The following is a 22592-nucleotide window of genomic DNA, read 5'->3' as shown; positions in this document are numbered from 1 at the left end:
CAAATGTTTAAGTTTGAGCCACTGGAGACAGTTAATAGCATCATGTCACTGCCAGTGCTGGTGTTTGTTAATGGGCTAAGAAACACTCTGTTCCCAAGCAGGTATCTGGTTCTTCTTAACACCTCAACTTGCCTAATTGAGCACTACCTTTCCTTCAGGGGGCCAGCCCATCTCAAGAAAGGTGCTGCTGAGTTCCAGCATCTTTGAAAAAACATGGGCCTGAGAAATGTCTGGGTATGTTCAAGGGAGAGGGCTGAGGGGGGACTGGCTTCCAGAGCCAATGTCCCTACAGGCTTTCACATGCATTGGTCTTTTGGTAAACAAACAAAAACAAAAACAAACAAAACTGTCTTCTCTTTTCAGTGATACTTTTGTACTTTTGGCCTGGGCTTCTGCACCCTTTATGTTCCAAACACCCTAGATCTAGATGTCTGGGGTAAAATATCTTTCTGTTTAATAGATTGCTCACACTATAGGAAGTACCTGTCTTCATTACATGAAGTCATTCTTGTTTTCCAGAGGGGAAGTAGGGATTGGTGGTAAGATGGACTTAGGAAGGAGTGAAAGTGTGTCAAGGTTCTCCCAACAACCCTTCCTGGTGGCAATGGTTATTCCTATCTTAGAGATGGGGAAACTGAGGCCCCGGAAGATAAGACAATATGCCCAGTGTCATGTTGCTAGTAACTGGGAGAATAGGAATTGCAGCCTAATTTTGACTGCAGACATGCTCCCTTTTCTTATCTTGAATGCCTCCTGCTGGGAAATGCCTTGGGAAATCCCCTGAAAGGACGAGTCCGTGAAACCCATACCATGTGACACCTTGTGAAGCAGAAGCTCAGTTACCACTGCTTCAGTAAAAAAAACAAGCATTCTAGTCGAGCATGTGGAATTTGGAATCAGTTGACCAGGGCTCAAGATCCAGCACTGTCATTTACTTTCACTTACCTTCTCTGAGTCTGTTTCTTCATTTTTATGACAAAGATAAAATACCTGTGCCAAAGGGTCATTGTGAGAACTAAATGAAATATTTCAAAAGAAAGTGTTTTGTATAGAACACTATGCAAATGTCAGTCACTTAAATGCCACAGTGATTTAGGATGATGCTCTTCCGAGAAATCAATTACTGAGCACAAGTGTATGCCAAAGACTTGATCCCTGACCTCAAGAAGCTTACAGTTTTGGTGGGGCCAAGAGACTGTGGATATCAGAGGCATAGGCCAGATTGTGCTACCGTGACATAAAAACAACGGGGTATCAGAGAAAAGGAAGATCACTGGAGGACAGGATAGATGAGGAAGCTTCACGCAGGAGGCGGGAATTGAATTTGAAAGGGTCTGGACAAGAACAGTGTTTGAAGTGAGGGGAGACCGGTGAGACATCCATACTTTTTAATTAAAAGAAAAAACTGAAAACTTTTTGTAAGTGTCAATCCTCTTGGGATCCAGTAGTTGGTTGGCTTAGAGTAGCAGTTCTCAAGGTGAGGTCCTAGGACCCTTAGGACATGTGCATGACTCTTTTAGGGGATTCATGAAGTCAAAACTATTTTTTAATAAATAATAAAAAGTGATTTGCCCTTTTTTATGCTCATTTTCTCAAGAGTGTACAGTGGAGTTTTCTAGAAGCTGTATGACTTATTTGATAGCATAATAGATAAAAGGCAGGAAAACATACGAGAATCCAACAGTTGTTTTTCATAAACCTATTAAAAGGTACAAAGGTAATGGTGGTTTAAAGTGTTGAAAATAATTGCAAAAACTGCAATTACTTTTGCACCAACGTAATATGTTATTTATGTATTATTATTTATTTTAAAATGAATTAATAAGTCTTGTAAAATTTTATCACATGTCCTTTCTATATACTACATATTGATAGATATAATGTGAATTAAATCTCTCAGGGTCCTCAATACTTTTTAGAAGTATGAATGAGTCCTCCATCACAAAAGTTTGAAAACCACTTTCAAAGATACGATATTCTGGTATGAAGACACAGTTAAGATATCACATATTTTTATAATGCTCTGGTGCCAAGGCATATGTCCTTTGGGCAGCTTAGAACAGTGCCTGTGCCCAGACACTTCTAAATGATAACGCCACATGTTGAGAAGAATGCAGGGAAACTCCCATGTATTGTTAGTAGAAGTGTAAATTGACCAGGATATCTCTGTAGGACAGTTTATAACAAGAGCCTTAATGATCATTTTTACCCGTGGAATGAATAATTGCACTTACATGAATTTATTCTAAGGAAACAAATAAATATGCATACAAAGATTTATGTACAAGAATATACACTAACATTATTGAATGTAAAAATTTGGCCAGAAACTAACCCACTGGCCAAGAAGAGAGGTAAAGTAAATTGTGATACATCTATACATTGGAATGTTGGAAGGCTTTTAAAATGATTTTTTAAAGGATATTTAACAACATGGGGAAATGTTTAAAACGTTAAGTGAAAAAGCAAAACACCAAACTGCATACAAAGAATGACTCCAAATTTTGTAAATACACACATGAGCACAGATTACAGAAACAACATACCAAAATATTAACTGAGTTTTTCTCTATATGGTGGGGCTATAATTGATGTCTACATTGCACATTATCCTTTTCTATATTTTATGATATTTCCACCATAAATTTTCAGTACTTTTATCTTTTAAAAAGACTGGAGAGTGTGGCATTCTTTTTAGCTAAGGTCATGGGAATCAATCTACTAAGCCAGCCTGTGTCACCTGGGATTCAGGTGAGTGCTGCCTCAGATCCTGCAGGGGCATTACTCTAAGGGCCACAGTGATGGTTTAAAGACTACTCTGTGACTTGAGAATAAACCCAACTTCTAGCTGATTGCTTTTTCCTACTTAGCCTTTCAGAAGAGAGCTTAAAAAACCTGGGTTTGGTTTTCATGCCGTACATCTCTGGTCGATTGTCAAGGGCATTTAGAGTGTAGAAGGTGGGGTCCAACAAGGCAATTGTTCAAATAATGTTGCACAATTGGCACAGTGCAGGTAGCATGCCAGTTGATGCCTATTTCTTTTAAAGGAAGAGATACATGAGACCTCAGGATGCTGGGCCCATATGGAGATGGGGTGACTGTGGTGTAAGAGCCTCAAATAGGAGAGCATGTAATTCACCCGTGGTGTCTGGGGCTTTCCTTTGTTTTTCCTGGGTTGAGAGATGTTGGAAGACTTTAGTTTCCTTTCTCCTCTGAATGACCAGTAGGATAACTGATAGAACCAGAGCAGCATAAAAGAACATCTGCTTTGTTGTTAGTCTCTCACAGCAGAACATTTCCACCATTGGAAGGGAATCAGTGTGAATGTGACTATTTCAGTCCCTGGAGTACATTTGGTCATTTTATCTACTCTGCCTGGTATTATTCAGCAGGCTTTAGGGGTTAAAAGAGATACTCAAGGTAGTCACTTGACCTCAGAGAACTTATTCTTTGTGGAGAAAAAAGCCTCATGCACCAAAAAATGCATAATGACATAAAACAACAGCAGATGAGAAGAGATGTGTATCCCCAGGGAGCAGGTACAATGCTCCCTGCGAGTAACACAGATGCCAGGTGCTAGGAAACCAGAGGCAGGAGAGATGAGAGGCTTCATGGAGGAGGATAGCCTCAAGAGAAGATGTTCTCTCCTTTCCATGGCTGACTGCTCCCATGAGGAAGAGACTTGCATTCATTGATAAAATAATTAATGCATTGGTGCTTAGCCCAGGGAAGAAAACAATTTATAAATAAACGGGGCACCGAATGTATCTTCTCTCGGTTAGAGAGATGGTCTGAAGGCTTTCTATCTGAAGGCTTTCTAATTTCTCCATTAGGCAGCTACCCATTTTATCCTGGGGTTTCTGGATGTGCCCAAACAGACATAACTGTGTGCATGTCAGAGGGACCAAACTGGCTACATGTCATTTCAAAGGGAAATGGTAAACATCCACTTCCCAGGCAGAGATGCCTTGCTAAAACTGTCCAGAACCTTCTAATCCGTGCCTCATTATTTTTTTTCCCCAGGAAAACTTAGTGTAAAAAGTTGAGTCCGTTTTCCCTAGACTTTAATTTGTACGCATCGGCCACCTGCTGGAGGCTATCTCTGATTAGGCGCAGCAGCCGCTGTCTTCTCATGTGCCTTTTGGTAGCTTACTGCTGATATGGTGGGAATGAGATGATATTAGCTGGTCACTGTTGCTTATGTAACTATAACTCAGCTGCTGTCTGCCCAGAAATATGTGGTACAATTCCTCCTCCGAGGATTACATTATTGTTCTACCATGGAGTCTCCCAACAACCGACAGTGAAGTGAACTCCATGATATTCGGGCTATTTAAACTTCACAGTAATCCTATGAAGGCAATATTTATACTCCCATTGAGCAGATATGAAACATGAGACTTATGTAATTAGCCTGAGGTTCCACAGGCTGGATTTGAAACAAAATCTGCTTGGCTCTGAAATGAATCCTCTTATGATTATGGTGGGCTGCCTTTTTGAATGCAAATCGTTATCTATAATAGAGTTCCTCTACGGATGTGTTAATTTACTGTTCTGCATTGTAACTGCTCAGTAACAATTCACTTTATTGCTATTATTTTTAACTACAGGAGTGATACATGAATACTTTTTTTGTTTTAAAACACTGCAACATTACAAATACACTTGGGTCCCCATAGCTACCCACCCCAACCCAGTCTCCTACCCAGTTAACTTCTGTTACCAGTTATCTGTGTATTCCTCTTGAATTTTTAAAATACACTTGTGTACACACACATAGACCAATGGAAATATATTGTTTTGTTTGGGTATACTATTTGTATATTTAATATATTTATTATTCAATTGCCTTTTTCATTTAGTAATAAGTCTTAGAGACATTTCCAGATATCTACCTTATGCTGTCACATAGTGTGTGTGTGTCCGTGTGTATATGTGTGTGTATAAAATACACTATATTTTATTTAGTGTTTCCTCTAATGAGTTTCCCTAATGATTGCCATTCTATTATGTTCTATGAACAAAGGTACAGTGAAATATGGGATGTCACAGCTTCTTGGGGGTCTGCTCATACTTTCTTTTCCCTGGAGGGCTTCTTTCCTCCCCTCACTTGTATGACACAAATAGACCTCTTGGCTGATGGGATTGAGATATTTTGGCATTTTGAATCCTCAAATAACACCCCAACAACCCTATTGTCTAAACTGAGGTTCTTCAGTAAGAACAGAAGTGCTCACACAGGGAGAAAGAAAGACCAAGAATCAGAATGTTTGGCCAATCGCGTGTACCCCAACCTTCCCTCCTAGATCTGTGTTGGGATTCTGTGGCTGTTGCTTCTACATTTTATCTGCTATAAGCCATGGCTTCTTCATGGTCTGGTTTCCAGAGTAAGGTAACCTACGGTTTTCTGCATTTGGAACCCATTGATGGCTATCATTCAAATAGCTGTGTCAGGAAGACATAGAGGCGAATTAATTACGCTGTCTCATTGTGCCTCTCTTTGTGAGATTAGATAATGCAACTGGGGAGTCAGATAACATGAAGAGGTCACTGAGAGCTTTGTGAGCTTCTGCCTTGGCATAAGCCTGCCTGTGGTTTTTCTGAAGCAGAGGGTGGGGCCATAACCCACTTGGAGAATGAAGCTATGACTTGTTTTAAATGACTTGTTTTTGGCTCGAGGTCTGAAATTAGTTATATGGCTGGTTATTTGTGGTCAGGCTGGGCTTCTGCCACTTCAAAGATACAAGTTAATGTGGCTTTGGGCATTGGCCCTGAGATGAGGAGTGGAACAGGCCAGAGGGGAGTATCAGTGGTTTTCCAATTTCAATTATAAAAACTCTCTGGGCAGCCATTGGTCTGGAGCTGTGCTGGGGAAACTGCAGACCTTGACCTTGGAATGGACTATGGTTCACCACACACTGAAGCCTCTAATTGCGTATGGGCTTTGATTGCTGACTATCAATGGCATACACTCCGGGGAATGACTGGTGGGTGCTTCCCAAGGCCTGTTGCTCAGAAGCATGGTTTGTCTTTTGATTCCCAGGCAGCTGGCCATGTTGTACGATCACAATGACAGATGGAAACAGTGGCCAAGGATTCTTTAATGATTTATTTTTCATCTGCGTGCAGCACCCTCTGTTAAGTTTAAGGAGTCTAAATCAAGGAAAAGAAAACAAGGTGATTTCCCTTGAAGAAAATAGTCTGGGATGGTCATAAAAATGACAGCCATAAGCACTTATGGGACAAGGGCTTTCATCAGATGCTAGGCCAGGCGTCTTACTACTCTTTACTCAGTCCCCATGACAACACCATTGTCTCAGCCAAGGGTCATAGAAGTTGAGCTCACGTCTAGTTCTTGCAGCTCTAGTTTTCTTCGCCCTGCTCGTATCTTCCCTGTTTTCTCTACCAAGAGCTGTGCTCTGTAATTTCAGAGCTTCAAAATACATTTTGTTTGTTATTTTACTTTTAAGGAGCTTTTAGCAATTGCTGAAATGAATCAAAGGCACATATGCATATTCAGAGAATAAATGGGGATCTACTAGGAGCTGTTAGTATAAATGCAGAGGAGGGTGTGGGCTGAAGTTGTAGGAAAAGTCTCCAGGATGGAATGAGTGAGTACTGGAGCTGGGAGTCACACAGGAGAAAAGGCGGACAATTGCTCACCCTAAGCTCATTGGGAGAGTATTAGCAAATGGGATGTTAAGTGGACAGAAAATGGAGACTTTAGATGCCAGGCCTAGGCAGGCATTTTGACCTGATACAGCAGCCAGGCAGGAAGGGCGAGTTAGGGCATCAGAGCCCCTGGAAGGGATCTTGGGAAGTTTCCTTAGAGACTAAAGCAGAGTGGGTGCCAGGGTGGTGATGGTGACAGTAGCCACTGATGTTGCAATCACATGGGGCAGTGGCCACTGTTATGCACCCCCTGCTTTTGTAAATATACAGTTTTATTGTAAACAGCCACACCCATTCATTTATATATTGTGTTTCGCTTTTTGTTGTTTTTTTTTGATCTACAAGGGCAGAGTTGAGTAGTTGTGACAAAGGTTGGCATAATCTAAAATATTTGCTATCTGGCCATCTTATAGAAAAAAGTTTGCTAACCTGAGCTAGAGCTACTCATAATTGTCCAGAAAGGGGAAGCAAAGCCTGGTACCTGGCACATGTAAATAATAGAGAATACATAGATATACGAAGTCTGACTTAATTGTCAGACCTTGTAGATATATCTTAAGAAACACACAAAGCAAAATATAATTGCTAACAGGACAATGAACTATCATGACTGAGGTTATTTGCTAATTTTAGATTATATCACCCAGAAGGGAGTCCCATTGAGAAGATGAAGGACTGAGAAGAGAATCAAAGAGTAAAGGACTTATAATTTCCCAGTTCCTTCTCAGAGACGGAGGAGGGGCCCAAGGGTGTCAGTGGTAAAGGAGGAGAAGGCAGTGGCTGGAAGAGGAAAGCAGTGTTCCCACCTTGACTCTGAACATCTGGTAGGTCTGGTGGGAACGGGCAGAGGGCCGCCCAGCATTCTCTCACCTCTGGCAGGAATGTGACTTTGGGAATGTGGGTGTTAAGCTCCAGCTCAGCTCTACAGGGAAGCTGACTTGGCTGTGTTGCCTGGAAGTTTTTCTTTTCTGTTCTTTTACTTTAAAAATAGCAGCGCATATGCTTGTTGCCACCAGCCTCTCCCCCAGAAGCTCGCTAGAGGAGTTGGCGCTTGCTGGGTGGATTAAAGTATTCCATACCCACAACTCAACTCTGGAAATTGTCCTTGAGAAAGTGGCCTTGTGGAACAACCAGAGTTATGACAGGTTAGGCTGGAGTGGTCCTCCTGGAATGTACCACCTACACGGAGCTCTTCGGAAGCCTATTGGGATGGGAGAAGAGTTCATGAATAGTTGAAGGGCTAAGCCTAGGAGTCAGGGTCCTGGCATAGACCCATCCACCTCTGGGAAGAGCGAGGGCATCAAGCCTGCCAGTTAGCATCAGGTACCTGGGGAGTAGTCTGAGCAGTTGGCAGCTGGGAGCTCCAGCCAGACAGCTAGCAGGTTGCTGGGCAGGCGAAGAAGCCACAGAACAGGTGACCTGCAGTGATGCAAACAGGAAAACCAGGGATGGTGTTCATGAAGCCAGGATTCTGGGGCCCCGCTGCCGGTTGGGTTCAGGCACTGGAAAGAGAGGTAACTGGGACGAGACCAGTCAGGAGCTATGGATTCAGGCTCTGAGAATGAAGAACGACCCAGCTGCTGGAGCTAGAGACTAAGGGAGTGTCTCTTTGAAGGGACAGCCTCCTGGGAGAAAATTTTGTCGATAACTAGCAAAGTAGAAGTTATACAGAGTATGAAGCAGTAATTGCACGTTAAGATGTCTCCCCAGAAAGCCTTTTCTTCACAAATGCAAAAAAAGTCATGTACAAGAATGTTCATTGAAACACTGTAATAGCAAATTTTAAAAGAAAAAAATTATCAGTGGTTGGAAGATAAATAGACGGTGGTTTATTTATAAGCTACAGTGATCTACAGCAGTTTAAATGCATGAATTATGGCCCAGTGTCAGTATGGATAAATCCCTAAAACTCAATGTTAGGCAAAACAAGCAAGCTTTGGAACATGTATCGTGTAAGATAAGATTTATGTAGAGGGAAAGACTTGAAAAGGTTGTTTATGAACCCAAATATTCATTAAATTTAGTAGTGGGCATATGATTGGCATCTCATTGTGCTTTTCTGTGTGCTGGAAATAATTCATAAAACAGACAAAGAGACAGGGACACACACACACGTGGGTGCGCGCATGACAGTGGAATTATCTGCTGGAATTGGAGTAACCTATGCCAAGGCGCAGTGGCTGGATGCTCTAGGCTGTGCACACATTACGTGCTATCTTCCAGGTTAGCTGTGTGTACTGAGCAACTCAAAATGGAATCTGGCCCAGTGCCCAGCCCATGGTGGGTGCTCAGTGCATGTGTGCGATGATTCCAGCTTTCTGAACATTTCTGAACATTTTAGCCTATTGTCAAAATTTGGGAGGCTAGCTTTAAAATTGGGGAGATGAGCCTATTTCCTCTAAGTGACCCTGTCTCTGGCAATGGGTCCGAGGCCTCTCATCCACCTGCCCTTCACCCCAGACAAAGGGGGCCTGCAGAATTCTGTGATCAACTAACTCAGGGAGCAGAGTCTATGCTGGAAAGGAGAGTGCAGGTCACCTTTGGTCACACAGGCTCATTGGCTCTTTGAGGTGTCTCTAGTGAGTGAGACTTCTTTCTGTCAGCCTGAAGGAGCAGAGACTGCCCCAGGCTTGGTGGAAGCCGAAATATGGAGTACGCTTTGTAGGGAAGTCCTTACTCTCAGTAGCCACTTTTGGAAAACAACAAAGTCAGTGTGAATCTGTTGTGACACTTGCAGAAAGAGAGACTGTGCGTGGTGCTAAGCATACTACCTTTGATGCGGGTTATTTGGATTCTGGAAGGAAATAGGTTGTGACACAAGTCATGCAGGGAGACCATGCAGGGAGCATTTAACTCATGTAAGTAAGATGTTTGTTACATATAGTATGAGGAAAAGTCACTAGTTGGAAAACAGCTTAGCACTATGTTGGTGGGATAATAAGGTTTAAGTTCTAGAAGGAGCCTCTTGTGTTGATGATGGAATGGGGCTTGACAAGATTCTCTTTTAGAGCATACTCTATAATCAGGCTTCTCGAGCTCTTTTTCAACTGGGCCCTGTCCTTGGATATGTCCTAAGAGCCCAGTTTTAGCAAGATTCCTGCTTAGTCTGCTTAGCCAGAATCCTGCATCCTCCATATCTCATCACGCTTAAGATCTGACCTGATTCCTCAACACGCACCGTGCCCCAGGTGATGTCTAATCACCCTGGCCTGCCTTTAGCAAGCATCCTATCAGGTGAGTTTAGCAAAGAACTACCCTACACTCATACTAATGTTTTATCAGCTGACCACAGCCATTCTTTTTGGCTATAAGTTCCGGCTTTTCCTTGTTGTATTCAGAGCTGAGAGCAATCTGTATCTCCTACTGCAAGCCCCATTACTGTAGTCTTCCTATTGCAATAGCCCTGACTGAAGTCTGCCTAACTATTTTAACAAAAGTCAGGTTAGATTTTCCTTTCACAGACTGAGAGAATTGGCTTGTCCAGGGTAACATTTTGAGGACATTTCAGAATCACTTCTAGAGTCTAGATTTCCATACTCTAAGCTCAATATTTTTTCCCTACACTGTGATGTCTTCATGCCTTTAAAAGTGTAAGATCAAGAAGCAGTTCATTTGATAAAAATTGGATTCATAAAAGTATATTATTGGATTCATATTTGGATTCATAAAAGTATACAACTGACAGCCTCTAGTGATTGTGGCCTGTCTCCTCCCCTGCCCTGGGTCAGACAGGAGCTCAGGGCGATTGGCCATTTAACCTTAATGCTAGTCTGAATGAACTATAGATCCTTCTCTGGCACTAGACTCTGCTAGACCTTCCTAGGTGTTCAGAGTCTAAAAGGTCAGGTGTGTTTTCTAGCTGTGGTAGGTGTTGAGTTGCCACTAGACACTAGCAGTTGGTCAGGAACTTGTAGTTTTGGGCAAGCTCGCTCATTCATTTATTCTTGCAAATAAAGACAAAGCAAAACAATGCAAAAATCAATACATGCGTCATTTGCTTTGTACTAGGCACGGTGCAAGACATCTGGGCTATTACAAGAAACAGCTATTGCCTTTAGGGAGTGATAGTCAAGGAAGAGGTCCCAGAATAAAAACGGTATGACCAAGACAGTAGGATAAATGCTAAAATAGAAATATATACAAGATGGAAGGAGAACACAAAGGAAATTGTAATTAGTTTGCCCATAGGAAAGTTGGAAGGAGGGTGTTATTGGAGTTGGGTGCTGAAGGTTGGAGAGAAATTTACCAAGTAGGGGAAACAGGGCATGGATAACTCAGGCGAAGGGAATGATGTGTGCAGAAATGGAGGGAGATGAAAATATAAGACATTTGGGAAAGTTTAATAAGGCTGGAAAGAAAGGGGCAGAGGAGCAAGTGGCTGGAAACAAGTCTAGTAAAGGAGGTTGAAGCCAGATTTTACAAGGCTAAGCTTGGAAAATACAATGTCACAGTACGCAGGCAGTAAGTAGTCACTACCAGGGAGTGAGGTAGACAGATCTGGGTGGTTGAAATACAACTTGATGACAGCAAAGAGAATGGCGGGAGGGGGAGAAGGTTGGAAGAAGAGCATCCGATTGGGAAATTGTGGCAAAAATGATGATGCACGAGCCACAACATTGGAGTGAGGAGGTAAAGACCAGTGGTCTAAGCTATTTAGGACACAGAATCCTTAAGACTTGGAGGCTGATCTAGGTCCGAAAGATAAATGCAAAGAGAAATGCAAAGAGAAAGCTTGAGAGTGATTGCCATGCCTAAGTTAGGAGACAGAAGATAAGACGTCAGTATTTTGGGACTGATTATTAAAGTTAGCAGACCCAATGACCATGTGGAGCCAGTAGCCTAGGGAGGGATTTGAAATATTGATGTTTGTTTATTCAGTAAATGTGCCGAGTGCCCATGATGTGTAATGCCTGGTTCTGTGCATTTTGGGGGAAAGAGAAAACTATTATTTAGTTTTTAACATTTCAGTATGCCTACATCCTTTAGGAGGTTTCCCATGTGTCATATTTTTGCATCCTCACAAATGCCTTGTGAGATTAAATTATCCCCACCATTCAGGTGAGAAAGATGAGGCTCCAATAGGTTGAGTCACTTGCACATGGTCACGTAACCAGAGAGCTGCAGATCTGGGAATGAAACAGAGATTTTGCTATGCCTGCCCCAAGTTCACGTTCATTCCTTTCTCCCTAACGTTCTCTGAAGTTCCTCTTCCTTGAGGGGCTTACGTTGTGCTTGGGGAAACAGAACATAAAGAAAATAATCATGACAATGTTGAAGAGTCAAAAAGAGGCACGCGTGTGTGTCTTGGGAGCATAATGGATGGGGACATGAGTTCTGGAGCAGAGGAGAGATGAGTGGCGATTGGGAAGAGGGCTAGTGAAGTCTTAACAGAAGTGAGCATGGGTATTTAAGCTGGAGAACATGGAATTTGCCAGGTTGGATGAGGTGTGGATAACTCTTAAAGATCATCACATAGTTTGGCTACTAAATTTATAAAGCTGTGTGGGTTGGGACAAGAGCAGATTAGAGTTAGAAGTTAATCTCCTAGATTAGAGTTAATCTCCCTTGAGATTAAAACTCAAGGGAAAGGCAGGGGCAGGAAGTTACTAGAAGAGGCACATGGCCAGAGTCAGGAACTGAGATTTAAGGCAGAATGAAAGCTCCCATGAAGTCAGTTGACCGTAGAGAAAATAAACTGAACTTTGTGACTTTCTGAAGCTCAGGTGGGGGAAGTTATGTGAGTCTAGCCAAGGAAGATGGTAACAGAAAGAGAGGATGAGAACCTGATGATACTCGGGGTTTGAAAAAGGAGGGAGGTATGTATGGAGCAGAGGTTGGAGAAGGGAGGTGAAAAGTGGCAGGGAGCTTGGCTACTTGAATCTCATTATTTGACACCCACCCTCCTTCCTCCATCACAGAAGGGTGAGATCCGTAGGAAGGAGCCTAGGAATTGGCCTGCCTTTGTTCTCTGTTTTGGTATAAGGACAGGTCCCTGAAAATTAGGCCCAAATGAGCAGCAGGTAGTCAGCAGGATAATTGGAATGATAAACTATTGGCAAGCAGTTCAATGTCATTGGCTTTTCACTCTGACAACCATTGTTTCTATGTGAAGCCTCAAATTGTCTGCCTGCCATGGTCTGATTTGGCTATTGGTCCCCCCAAGCTCTGAGGTATTGCACTTTCTGCCTCTCGGAACATCCCCTTGCTTCAAGCTCAGTGGTGGGGGCGTGAAATTGGTTGCCCCTCCGTGACCTCAAGTGACAGTCCAGCCTTTCTCCCTATGGCCTCCTCGCACAGCTCCTGCTGGTGGGAACGTGTTCCCCTCCACAGTGCCATGCAGAGAACCGGGGCTGGGCACGTGGGAGGTGCCCTCTTCTGCAGCTCCTTTCTCAGCACATCTTCACAAGAGGCAGAAAAGTGGGTCTCTGAGAAAGGCCAGGGCAAAGGTGAGAGAGCCTAGGTAGTGAGCAGATACATTAGTCTAATTGCTCTTCTAAAAGTGACCGGGACTTTTATCTCTGAAAAACACTTTTAAGCACTCATATGATTTGGGAACAAAGGTGCTGGTCTGAGTGGAGCCCGGTTCTCCTTTAAACACAATTCCCCATCTGGTAAAACCGTCTTTCCCTTTCTCTCTTATCTGCAGATCAACGAATTATGGCACCACCTATGAAAAGCTGAATGACAAAGTGGGTCTGAAGACTGTCCTCAGTTACCTCTACGTTAATCCCACCAATAAAAGGAAGGTAAGAGGAGAGGTCAGTGGGTATGGCGCATTCCCTGCATGTACCAGGGCTGCCTAGGGCCAGGCATTAAAGTAAAACCCAATAGCCATGGAATGGCTTCTAGAGGGCCTGCTTTATATGTCAAGGTCATCACAGACACTGTTTGTAATTCTAACAATAGCCTTGGTAGTAGTAATAGAAATCATAATAACAACAACAGTAAAACTGTATAACCACGTAAGGGGTCCCTTTGTGCCAAGGAGGTGGTAAATGATTTTCATACCTCATCTCATGTCTCCTCACAATGAATTTATGGGGTTAAAATTACCATTGTCCACATTTTACAGATGAAGAAACTGAAGCTCAGAAAGATTTTGTAATTTTCTAGCCTGAAGTCAGGCAGCGCTTGGTAGGTAAATAATAGATCTGGGATTTGGGAATGGGTCAGCTTGACTCCAGAGCTTACTCCTTCTTCAGCCTCCCTCTTGGCTGGTCTATTTTCACAGCACTTCTCCTAAACAGGGTATCGGTTTCTGCCAAGGGAAAGCTAGGCAGCTCCTGGATTCATCCTCTTGATCCAGAGCTGCTGCTGAGGCGCAGGAGAGCCGACCTGGCTCTGCCAGACCCTGTGTTTCTCTGTCTTTCCTTTTGACTTAACGGCCAGGATGTGAATGAAATCACATATGGTCAGACTTTTGTCATGGAGTCCTACTGGGAGGAGGGGATCTGGAGTCCATGGAATGATGGGCAGTTTTAGGAAATAAATGTTGTGCAATATATCGGCTTTGGGGAGAAGTGATCTTTCTCCAGCTAGGAAGGCACTGCTGTTTAGAAACTTAGGTAGACCTGGCCCCCATAAACACACCAGGCATATAAAGAGGCTATTTCAGTGTTTCTAAAAGGCTGAAAATGGCACTCCCAAGCTCTTCTCTTGCAAACTGATTTGCATTCCGCAGTGGTTTTGCAAACCTTCCCTTCAGTGAGGTAAACTCGGGCGGGCGTGAGCTTCAAACTGTTGTGCAAATGCCCCTGATCTCTGACTCCAACTCACTTGAGTACAGGCTGTGACTTAGAATGTTGATCATTATGCTGCTCAAAGCAGCTTTGGCTCAAATCCTTAGCAGCACAACTCAGCCTCACCCCTTCTCCCCACTTCCACCTCCGATGTCCCTAAATATCCCCAGCAAAGGGTGGAAGCAGATGTGGTGAATCCTCGTTCAGTGTGGCTGATGGATGCCCGAAGATCCAGCAGCTCCAGGAGTCCCCAGACCTGACACTGTGCCCACCAGCCAAGCGCCAAAACCCTGATAAGCAGGATGGCTGTTCAGGCACCGGTTACTGGTTTTAGCTGAGTAGTTTCACTTTTCTTTGTCCAAAAGCATTGCCATGTTCACTTTGTTCGGTACTGTTACTTGAATTACTGCGTGTTAGAGCTCGAGCAATCATAGATTTCACCGATACAAACAGTTATTAATCATTTTTGAACTTCAACTCTTTTGCAAAAGTGCTTAAAGCTCTATACTTCCTTTCTAGAAATATGCCTCTGCACACAAAAATTTGAAAACAATTTTTAGGGGTTTGTGAATAGCTTGAATCCCACCCATGGACCAAAGATGTTCGTAGAGTCTCAGTTAAGAATCTTTAATCTACACCAATAGACTCATTTCACAGATGAGAAAATGGAAGCCAAAAAAGCCCAGGTAAATGGCTTTACGTAGCCAGGTAAAACAAGGAGCCAGGTCAGGGCCTGGGACTCGACTTTCAGTCCAGATTTCTGTGCTTCAGACCACACTTTGCACCTTTTCTTCCTATACAGACACATAGATTTAAAAATTGATGACCTAGTCCTGATTTGGAGGCTTGAGACAGTTGCTTCATGACTTTGAATTAAAGCTTGGTACCAAGTCCATGATGGACATGTGATAAAACTTGATTGAATTGAATCAGTGATGACCTATCTCAATTCTTCCTCTACCCTTCTCCCTTCATAGAGAAGGAAGCTGAGTCCCACAGCGGGCAAATATCCCACCCAGGTCGCTCAGCTGGTGATGAGCTGAGTTGGCAATTGGTTCATGACTCCTAGTTTCAAGCTCCTCCCATCCCACACCAGTGACTTGGGGTCAGATGGAATCACAGGGTGTGTATAAACTTGGAGAGAAGCAGGACGTGGCTGTTTGACACATAACGGGTGCTCTTCAGTCTGATCTCTGACCTATGTCTGGATCACAATAGAGTCAACCATATTTTCATGTTGATGATAGGTCAGCCATCTTCATGAGAATTTCCCCAAGTGGTCTATGAAAGAGTCACGCCTCTTTTCACCCATTTTGGTAGTCATCTGTCAGGTACATTTCCTGTTGGATTCCTACTCATAACAATGTTTCTTTCGGTCTTTGCTGTTTTTCTCTACTCCTGATGGTTTTAACTCCCCTTAGCATAGCCTGGAGGTGCTCAGAAGTGTGAGAGATGAAGGTTAAGGGAGATGCTGAGGGTTGGAAGGGACATACGCGAGGTTTGGAGATCACTGGCACAGAAATGCCACCTTCACTTCTCTGTCTCATTGGGCGACATGGGCTCTCTGGAGCTAATTCTCACAGGAATGATTGCCTGCTTAACAGTTGCGTCTATTTAGTCTGAGTTCTCTGAGAAACACCACCAAAGCACAGTTAAGTCCCACCTACGAGGCACTGTCACCTAGGCAGAGAGATTTGCTTCACTCAGATCGGGGGAAGACAAATGACAGGCGAATGCGGTGGAATTATTATTTTTTTTAAAAAAATGACAATAGTAATTAATTGCATAAGGAGACTATGTGATTCTGAAGTGCTTTCTGAATCATCCAAGGAAAGATGAAAGTAGATTCTGTTTCAATTTATTGTTAAGTGTTTTTTATTGTATTCTGAGCCTGTACCTACTGACAATGCACAAATATTCTCCATAGGGACTTTCTCCTAATCAGAATATTCAGTTTCCCAGAACTGCCCTTTTCCACCCATGTAGACAAGATGGCAGTTAGATATTAAGGAAAATACTCTTATTTCTTTCTTTATTGGTTTAGTGCTCTGGGTCATTATGACTGTATAATGTGACTTCTTTTTTTTTTTTAAGTGTCTCTTTTTTTAAGGTATTAAACTTCAAATAAGTCTTCAAGTTTAAACCTGTGGTTATCTGGGCTCTCATCTCAGCTTGAATTATGCAAGATTCCTTTGATTCTCTCAGGACCCCAATTATCTGTAGCTCTCCATGTTCATCAACCAGCTAACAGTCCTGCTCTCCAGCAGATTTTTCGGTTAATCTTATGGAAACACTTTTCACCTAAAGAGTTATTTATTTAACAGATGGCTACTCCTTTCCTTGCAGGCTGTGAATATCAGAGATCGATTGCCTTTGGCAAGATAGTAAATTGTGCTTGTATTTTCGTAGTTGTTCCTGAGGCCAATTGTTGATTTTTCTAACACTTTTTTGACAACATAAAATTTCTAAATGCAGATAGCTAATAAACCATTAGGTTGAAAGTAGGAATTTTAACATGAATAGTTTCCTTCAGTAATAATCTTAGCATTAATTGAGCACCTACTACCGTGTTTCCCCAAAAATAAGACCTAGCTAGGCAATCAGCTCTAATGCGTCTTTTGGAGCAAAAATTAATATAAGACCTAGTCTTATTTTACTATACTATAAGACAGGGTATAATATAATATAATGTAATGTAATATAATATAATATAATACTGGGTATAACATAGTATAATATAATATAATATAACATAATATAATACAATATAAAATATAAAACATAATATAATGTAATATAATACTGGGTCTTATATTAATTTTTGCTCCAAAAGACGCATTAGAGCTGATTGTCCGGCTAGGTCTTATTTTCGGGGAAATATGGTATACTAAACTTCCTTTCAAAAGCTTAATCTATATAATCGGCAATCCTCCCATCCACTTTAGAAGGCAGGCAAGATAAGAAAGTAGACCCTATGCAAATTACCCAGAAGCTCTACTACTTGTAAATGGTGGTTCAGCATTTTCATTGGTTTTATTTGGGGGCTAAATTAATCAAGCTATATCCAACAATGCTGGATTCCCTTAAGGAAGTTAAGACTTGAACTAATAGGATCTACAAGACTTTCTCTAAAGGAGAGTATTGATATGAAGTGCTGGGAGCTGCTCTAGTTGAAGTTGCTCTAGACCATTCTGTGCGGTGGCATTAGCACTAGTTTAGTGACCTTGACCTGCCCTGGCTGTGTTTGATGTGAGTTCTGCATCCCTCTCTGCTTGCGTTTCTCTGACCACTGGCCAATTAGCTCATTGCCTTGGTGATGTCTGAGCCTGGCATTTTGAACACCAGGAGCAGTTGTGTTAGTTCTAGAAGCAAGTATGTGCGAGGTTTGCCACTGGGAAAGGGGCTCTGCTATGGTGGGGTCTGAGCTCCAGGTCACAGCTTCTCCTTCCCCTTGTAGGAGATAAGTGACCCTGGGTCTCTAAAACTCATTACTGTTAGCTGACTCTTGACCTTAGGCCCATGCAGAATGGCATGTGTCAAGATCAGGCCTGTGTTTAACAGATCTGTGCTTTGTACAAAGAGGCTGAAGTCCTTGTGCCTCAAAAAGAGAGGGGTGTGGTTCCCATGGGTGTCTATTTCAGAACAAATCTTTGTGTGGATAGGAAAATGCAGGCATGTTCTGGACTAACTGCTCTAGCTCAAAAGTGGCTGCCACCTGCAGATTTGGAAACAGTGGCTTGGAAATGACAGAGGACAGAAAGTTCTGACTGCCAGGGAATGAGACCAAAATACTGCAGGGTAGAGGTGTGTGTGCCTCTGTGTGTGTGTGGCGAGGGGGGGTGGAGATTGGGCAGAGGCGGACTGTAAGGTCTGCCATCGGTATAGGGTAATGACGTCTTTTTATTGAGTTCCTGTAAGTTCCATCCACTGTGCTAAGTTCATTTGTACACTTTATTCTCAGTTTCACTACTAATCCCTTGAGCCTGGTGGTTTTATCCCTATTTGACAGGTGATAAAACTGAGGCTCAGGCAGCCTGTTGCTTCTTATAAAGTAAGAGAGGGTCCAGGATCCCCACTTCACCTCTGTCAGGCCACAAGGGCCACACTCTGATCTAATACAGGTTGGCTGCCCCTGCCACAGGTATAAAGACCAGGTGGAGGGCAGTCATCACTCTATGAGCAGTAACTCTGTTGCCTGGGATTTTCTGCCCATTTGTGTTAGAAGATCAGCAGTTTCTTGGAAGAAGGGAGAGAGTGCTAGATGCTCCTTTTCTAATTGATTTATCAGTGAGAAGGATAATTACTTCCAGGCTACCCTGCAGAAATACAGTGGGGATTAGTAGTCAGATTTCTCTGATGAGCAAGCCACCTCTGTCAAGCGGTTAAGAGGCATTGTGTGTATGGCTAGATGTTGGTTGTTCCTGTGTCATTCTCTTAACACAACAGCATAACCCTGAGCTCTGTTTGACACCTTGGCAAACCTCTAAACAAAGCAAAACACAGAACTTGAGAGGATTGGGCTCCTGCTTTCCTTGACCATGTCTCCTGCGATTGTTAGAGGGCAGGGAAACTAAGCTCTAGAGTAGTATGCTTTCAGCTCACAGACATTAAAACCTCTACTAAAGCAAAGCAAAAAAGAATGTGGAAAGAAAGATGATTTTAGGCTGTTAAGCAATTTGTTAAATGTCTAATGGCTAGCTCTGAGCAAAGTATTTTGGAGGGGTGAAGGGAGGTTCCTGCTTTCAGAAATATGCAGTCTACCTGGGAAGACATGTTGCACAGAAAAGCAACTGCATGCATAGACCTGGAATCTCAAATTCAAATGCATACAAAGGCCAGGCAGGTGATACCTTTGAGTGATGTGGGACAGGTGGCGACTGAGGCAGCCTCTGGAAAGGAGCTGTCACTGATAAGCAACAGATGACTGTTGTCATGGGAGAATGAGGGCCCAGTGCAGATATGACATATTGTCATCATTTTCTAATTTTCTTAAGAGATTTCCTCTGTACATTTTTATACGAAAGTTCTGTATTTTGAAATGTTTTAGCTAGACTAGGATATGGAATGCAGGATGTGGGGGCTGGCGGGCTGTTCAAAACCTACTTCCATCCCTTGTATCCAGCTGGCATGCAGTGCCATAGTCTTTTTTTTTTTTCCATCTTGTCTTTTTGTTTAAATTTATTGGGGTGACAATTGTTAGTAAAATTACATAGATTTCAGGTGTACAATTCTGTATTACATCATCTATAAATCCCATTGTGTGTTCACCACCCAGAGTCAGTTCTCCTTCAATCACCATATATTTGATCCCCCTTACCCTCATCTCCCACCCCCAGCCCCCTTACCCTCTGGTAACCACTAAACTATTGTCTGTGTCTATGAGTTTTTGTTTCTCATTTGTTTGTCTTGTTCTTTTGTTGTTTTTGGTTTATATACCACATATCAGTGAAATCATAAGGTTCTCTGCTTTTTCTGTCTGACTTATTTCACTTAGCATCATACTCTCAAGATCCATCCATGTTGTCACAAATGTCCCTATATCTTTTCTTACCGCCGAATAGTATTCCATTGTGTATATATACCACAACTTCTTTATCCATTCATCTATCAAAGAACATTTGGTTGTTTCCATGTCTTGGCCACCGTAAACAAAGCTGCAATGAACATTGGAGCACACGTGTCTTTATGTATAAATGTTTTCAGATTTTTGGGGTAGACACCCAGCAGAGGGATTGCTGGGTCATATGGTAATTCTATTCGTAATTTTTGAGGAACCTCCACACTGCCTTCCATAATGGCTGCACCAGTCTCAGTGCCATATTCTGAGTAGTAAGTCCACCTCCAGGTGAAAGCTGGTATTGGCAAAGTGGTCTTTGGGGCCACAAGGGAACACTGCACAGCCGCTCTTGCTGGGGCCTGAAGTGATACCTTCATGATCTGCGTGAGAGAAAAACGAAGTCCAGCATGGTTCACCAAGTCCTCCCTTTGACTCAAAGGGATCACATAGTAGGTCCTGCATTGAAGACCTTTTGTGTCATGTAAGGGTAAGACCACCAGAGTAGGAGTAGGAGACAGACATCTGCTTTCTGGTCCTGAGGAACTGAGTGTTCTTGAATAAGCCAGTCTCTTCTCAGAGCCTCCATTTTTCCACTCATATAATGGCAAGGTTAGGTCCTCCTACACTTTTTGAAGTTCCTTCCAGCTCGGGTTGTCCAGATCGCACCATTTGGACAGTGCTGCTCAGAAGACAACATGAGGACATGTGACCATCCATGAACGTTGAGCTCAGTGGATAACAAGTTGGAAGACATGATCCCCATAGGTTCTGTGGCCACATGTGGGCCAGCTAAGCCCTCCCATCCAGGCCAGCTTTTCTGAAGGTACAGTTACTTGGTCAGAAGGTGGAAGTTCCTTTAAACTTGCTGGCTCTGCTGGTGAACTCAAAACAGCAGCAGCCTCTTTAACGGCACAACTGAGGAGTTCCGTCAGGATGAGCTGATACAACCTCATGTCCCCATCCCGGCATGTGCAGCCCTCTTCCGGTGGGAAACAGATCTAGAGACACTTTCTGGATCTGTCCTGGCAACCCAGGGGGCAAGAACCCCAAGCGTCACAATAGCAGGGAGGGACCAGCTCTGCTCCCATACTCACTTCCTCCTTCATGGCCGCCCACTAGCTTCCGCCTCAACCTCTCTGTGGGCTCTGCTTTTTCCCTTCAGAAAAGGTGCACAATAAGCTAGGTGTTAAAGAGCAAGAGAGAGAAGTCCCTCTTAGTGCTAATATCTGTGTCTGTTTTCAAATGTAACACGTGTCTGTGATATTAATGAGGATGACGATAACAAGCTAGCATTTTCTGAGAGTTTACAGTGTGCCAGAATCATGCTAAATGTTTTATGTGAATTAACTCATTTAGTACTTCATCAGCAGCCCTATGATGTGGGTACTATCATTATTGCATTTACAAATGATGGATTTGGCACTGAGACGCCGGCCACGTGCTCACATTTGGTTGCTGATGGTCACTTACGTTGGTCTAATGTGCTCATCTAACTCACTTTCACTCACATTTAATTCTTAGATTCACTGCATGCTGGAGCTAAAAGGGCCTTCAGAGACTGCCTGTGCGGGCTCTCATTTAACAGAAGAGGCCACGTGGGGACTGGCCCCAGGTCACAAAGTCATTTGCAGCAGCGCTGGTGCTGGAACTGAGTCTATGGGACTCCTAATCCAGTGTTCTTTGCCAAAAGCCTGTTGACAGCTGGAATTCTCAGATCTTATGGGGAACCCTGCCTGGGTCCAATGGCGAATGCGAGCAGGGAGCAGCTGGGGATATTTCCTTCCCAACAGTCTCACTGAATGTGTGTTATAGCTGTAGGGTTCATGCAAACATCCATAGCTTCATGGTTCTCTGGTCTGGTCCCAAAACCCTCAGGATACTGCAGTTAGAATCACATTTCAAATGAACCTGGATGAGAAACCAAGGAGCTGGAATCCAAACTGCTTTTCCATGTTGGAAGCACAGAGTAGTGGAGTGGCGTGCCTGAGGCCAGATGGCCATCAGAGAAACGAGAGGCTCGGTCCTCTGGGGAAGAGATGTCCAGGTAGGAATCAGGATTTTCAGTTCAGGGTTTTCTCTTAATTAGCTGTGGGACATTGGGAAAGTCATTTAAATTCTTTGAGTCTTTGTTTCTCAATCTGTAAAGTGGGAATAAAAGATCATTTATCTATCCCCTCCTTTTGGGAACAACATTAGGATAAAATGAGAAATATAATCTTGCTTTGGAGGAAATAAAATCCAGAAATGGAGGGAAGGTGTGACTATTCAGAAGGAGCTGGCATCATGATAACAGACCAGAAGCCAGCCTTCCTGGCTCTGCCCTGGTGCTGACTGCAGGGGCTCCTGGGCCTCCCCTGGGGGATGCCTGCATCTTGGCTTCCTTGAGGAGGATGCAGCTCCCAGAATCCTGGATTTTTAAGAGTCTCGTGCCCTGCCCTGGCCAGGAGGCACTCTGCTACCTTCTTTTTTCCAATCTCTTCCCTGTCTCTAAAACCAAACCTGCTGACTGCTTGAGAAAGATTGATGATTTGGCTGGTGGAGAGAAATGATCCCACACTTGTTAATTCACAACCACCTTGTTTCTCTTGACTCATAAATTAACACTTACCCAGAGGCCAGAACAG

At 43.2% G+C, this 22592-nt stretch overlaps 1 protein-coding gene across 2 annotated transcripts in view; it reads left to right on the top strand.

Annotated features, from left to right (window-relative positions):
* Positions 1-22592, top strand: part of SORCS3 (sortilin related VPS10 domain containing receptor 3) — a 541876-nt gene that overhangs the window by 223212 nt on the left and 296072 nt on the right. For both annotated transcript variants that reach the window (XM_081075409.1, XM_081075410.1), the window contains exon 3: positions 13319-13418. In XM_081075409.1, the coding sequence (XP_080931535.1) occupies positions 13319-13418 (100 nt within the window). The remainder of the gene's footprint in view (positions 1-13318; positions 13419-22592) is intronic.

The sequence above is a fragment of the Rhinolophus hipposideros genome (assembly GCF_964194185.1).
Source record: "Rhinolophus hipposideros genome assembly, chromosome: 15".
Lineage (NCBI taxonomy): Eukaryota > Metazoa > Chordata > Mammalia > Chiroptera > Rhinolophidae > Rhinolophus > Rhinolophus hipposideros.
This window is presented reverse-complemented; position numbering and strand designations above follow the sequence as displayed.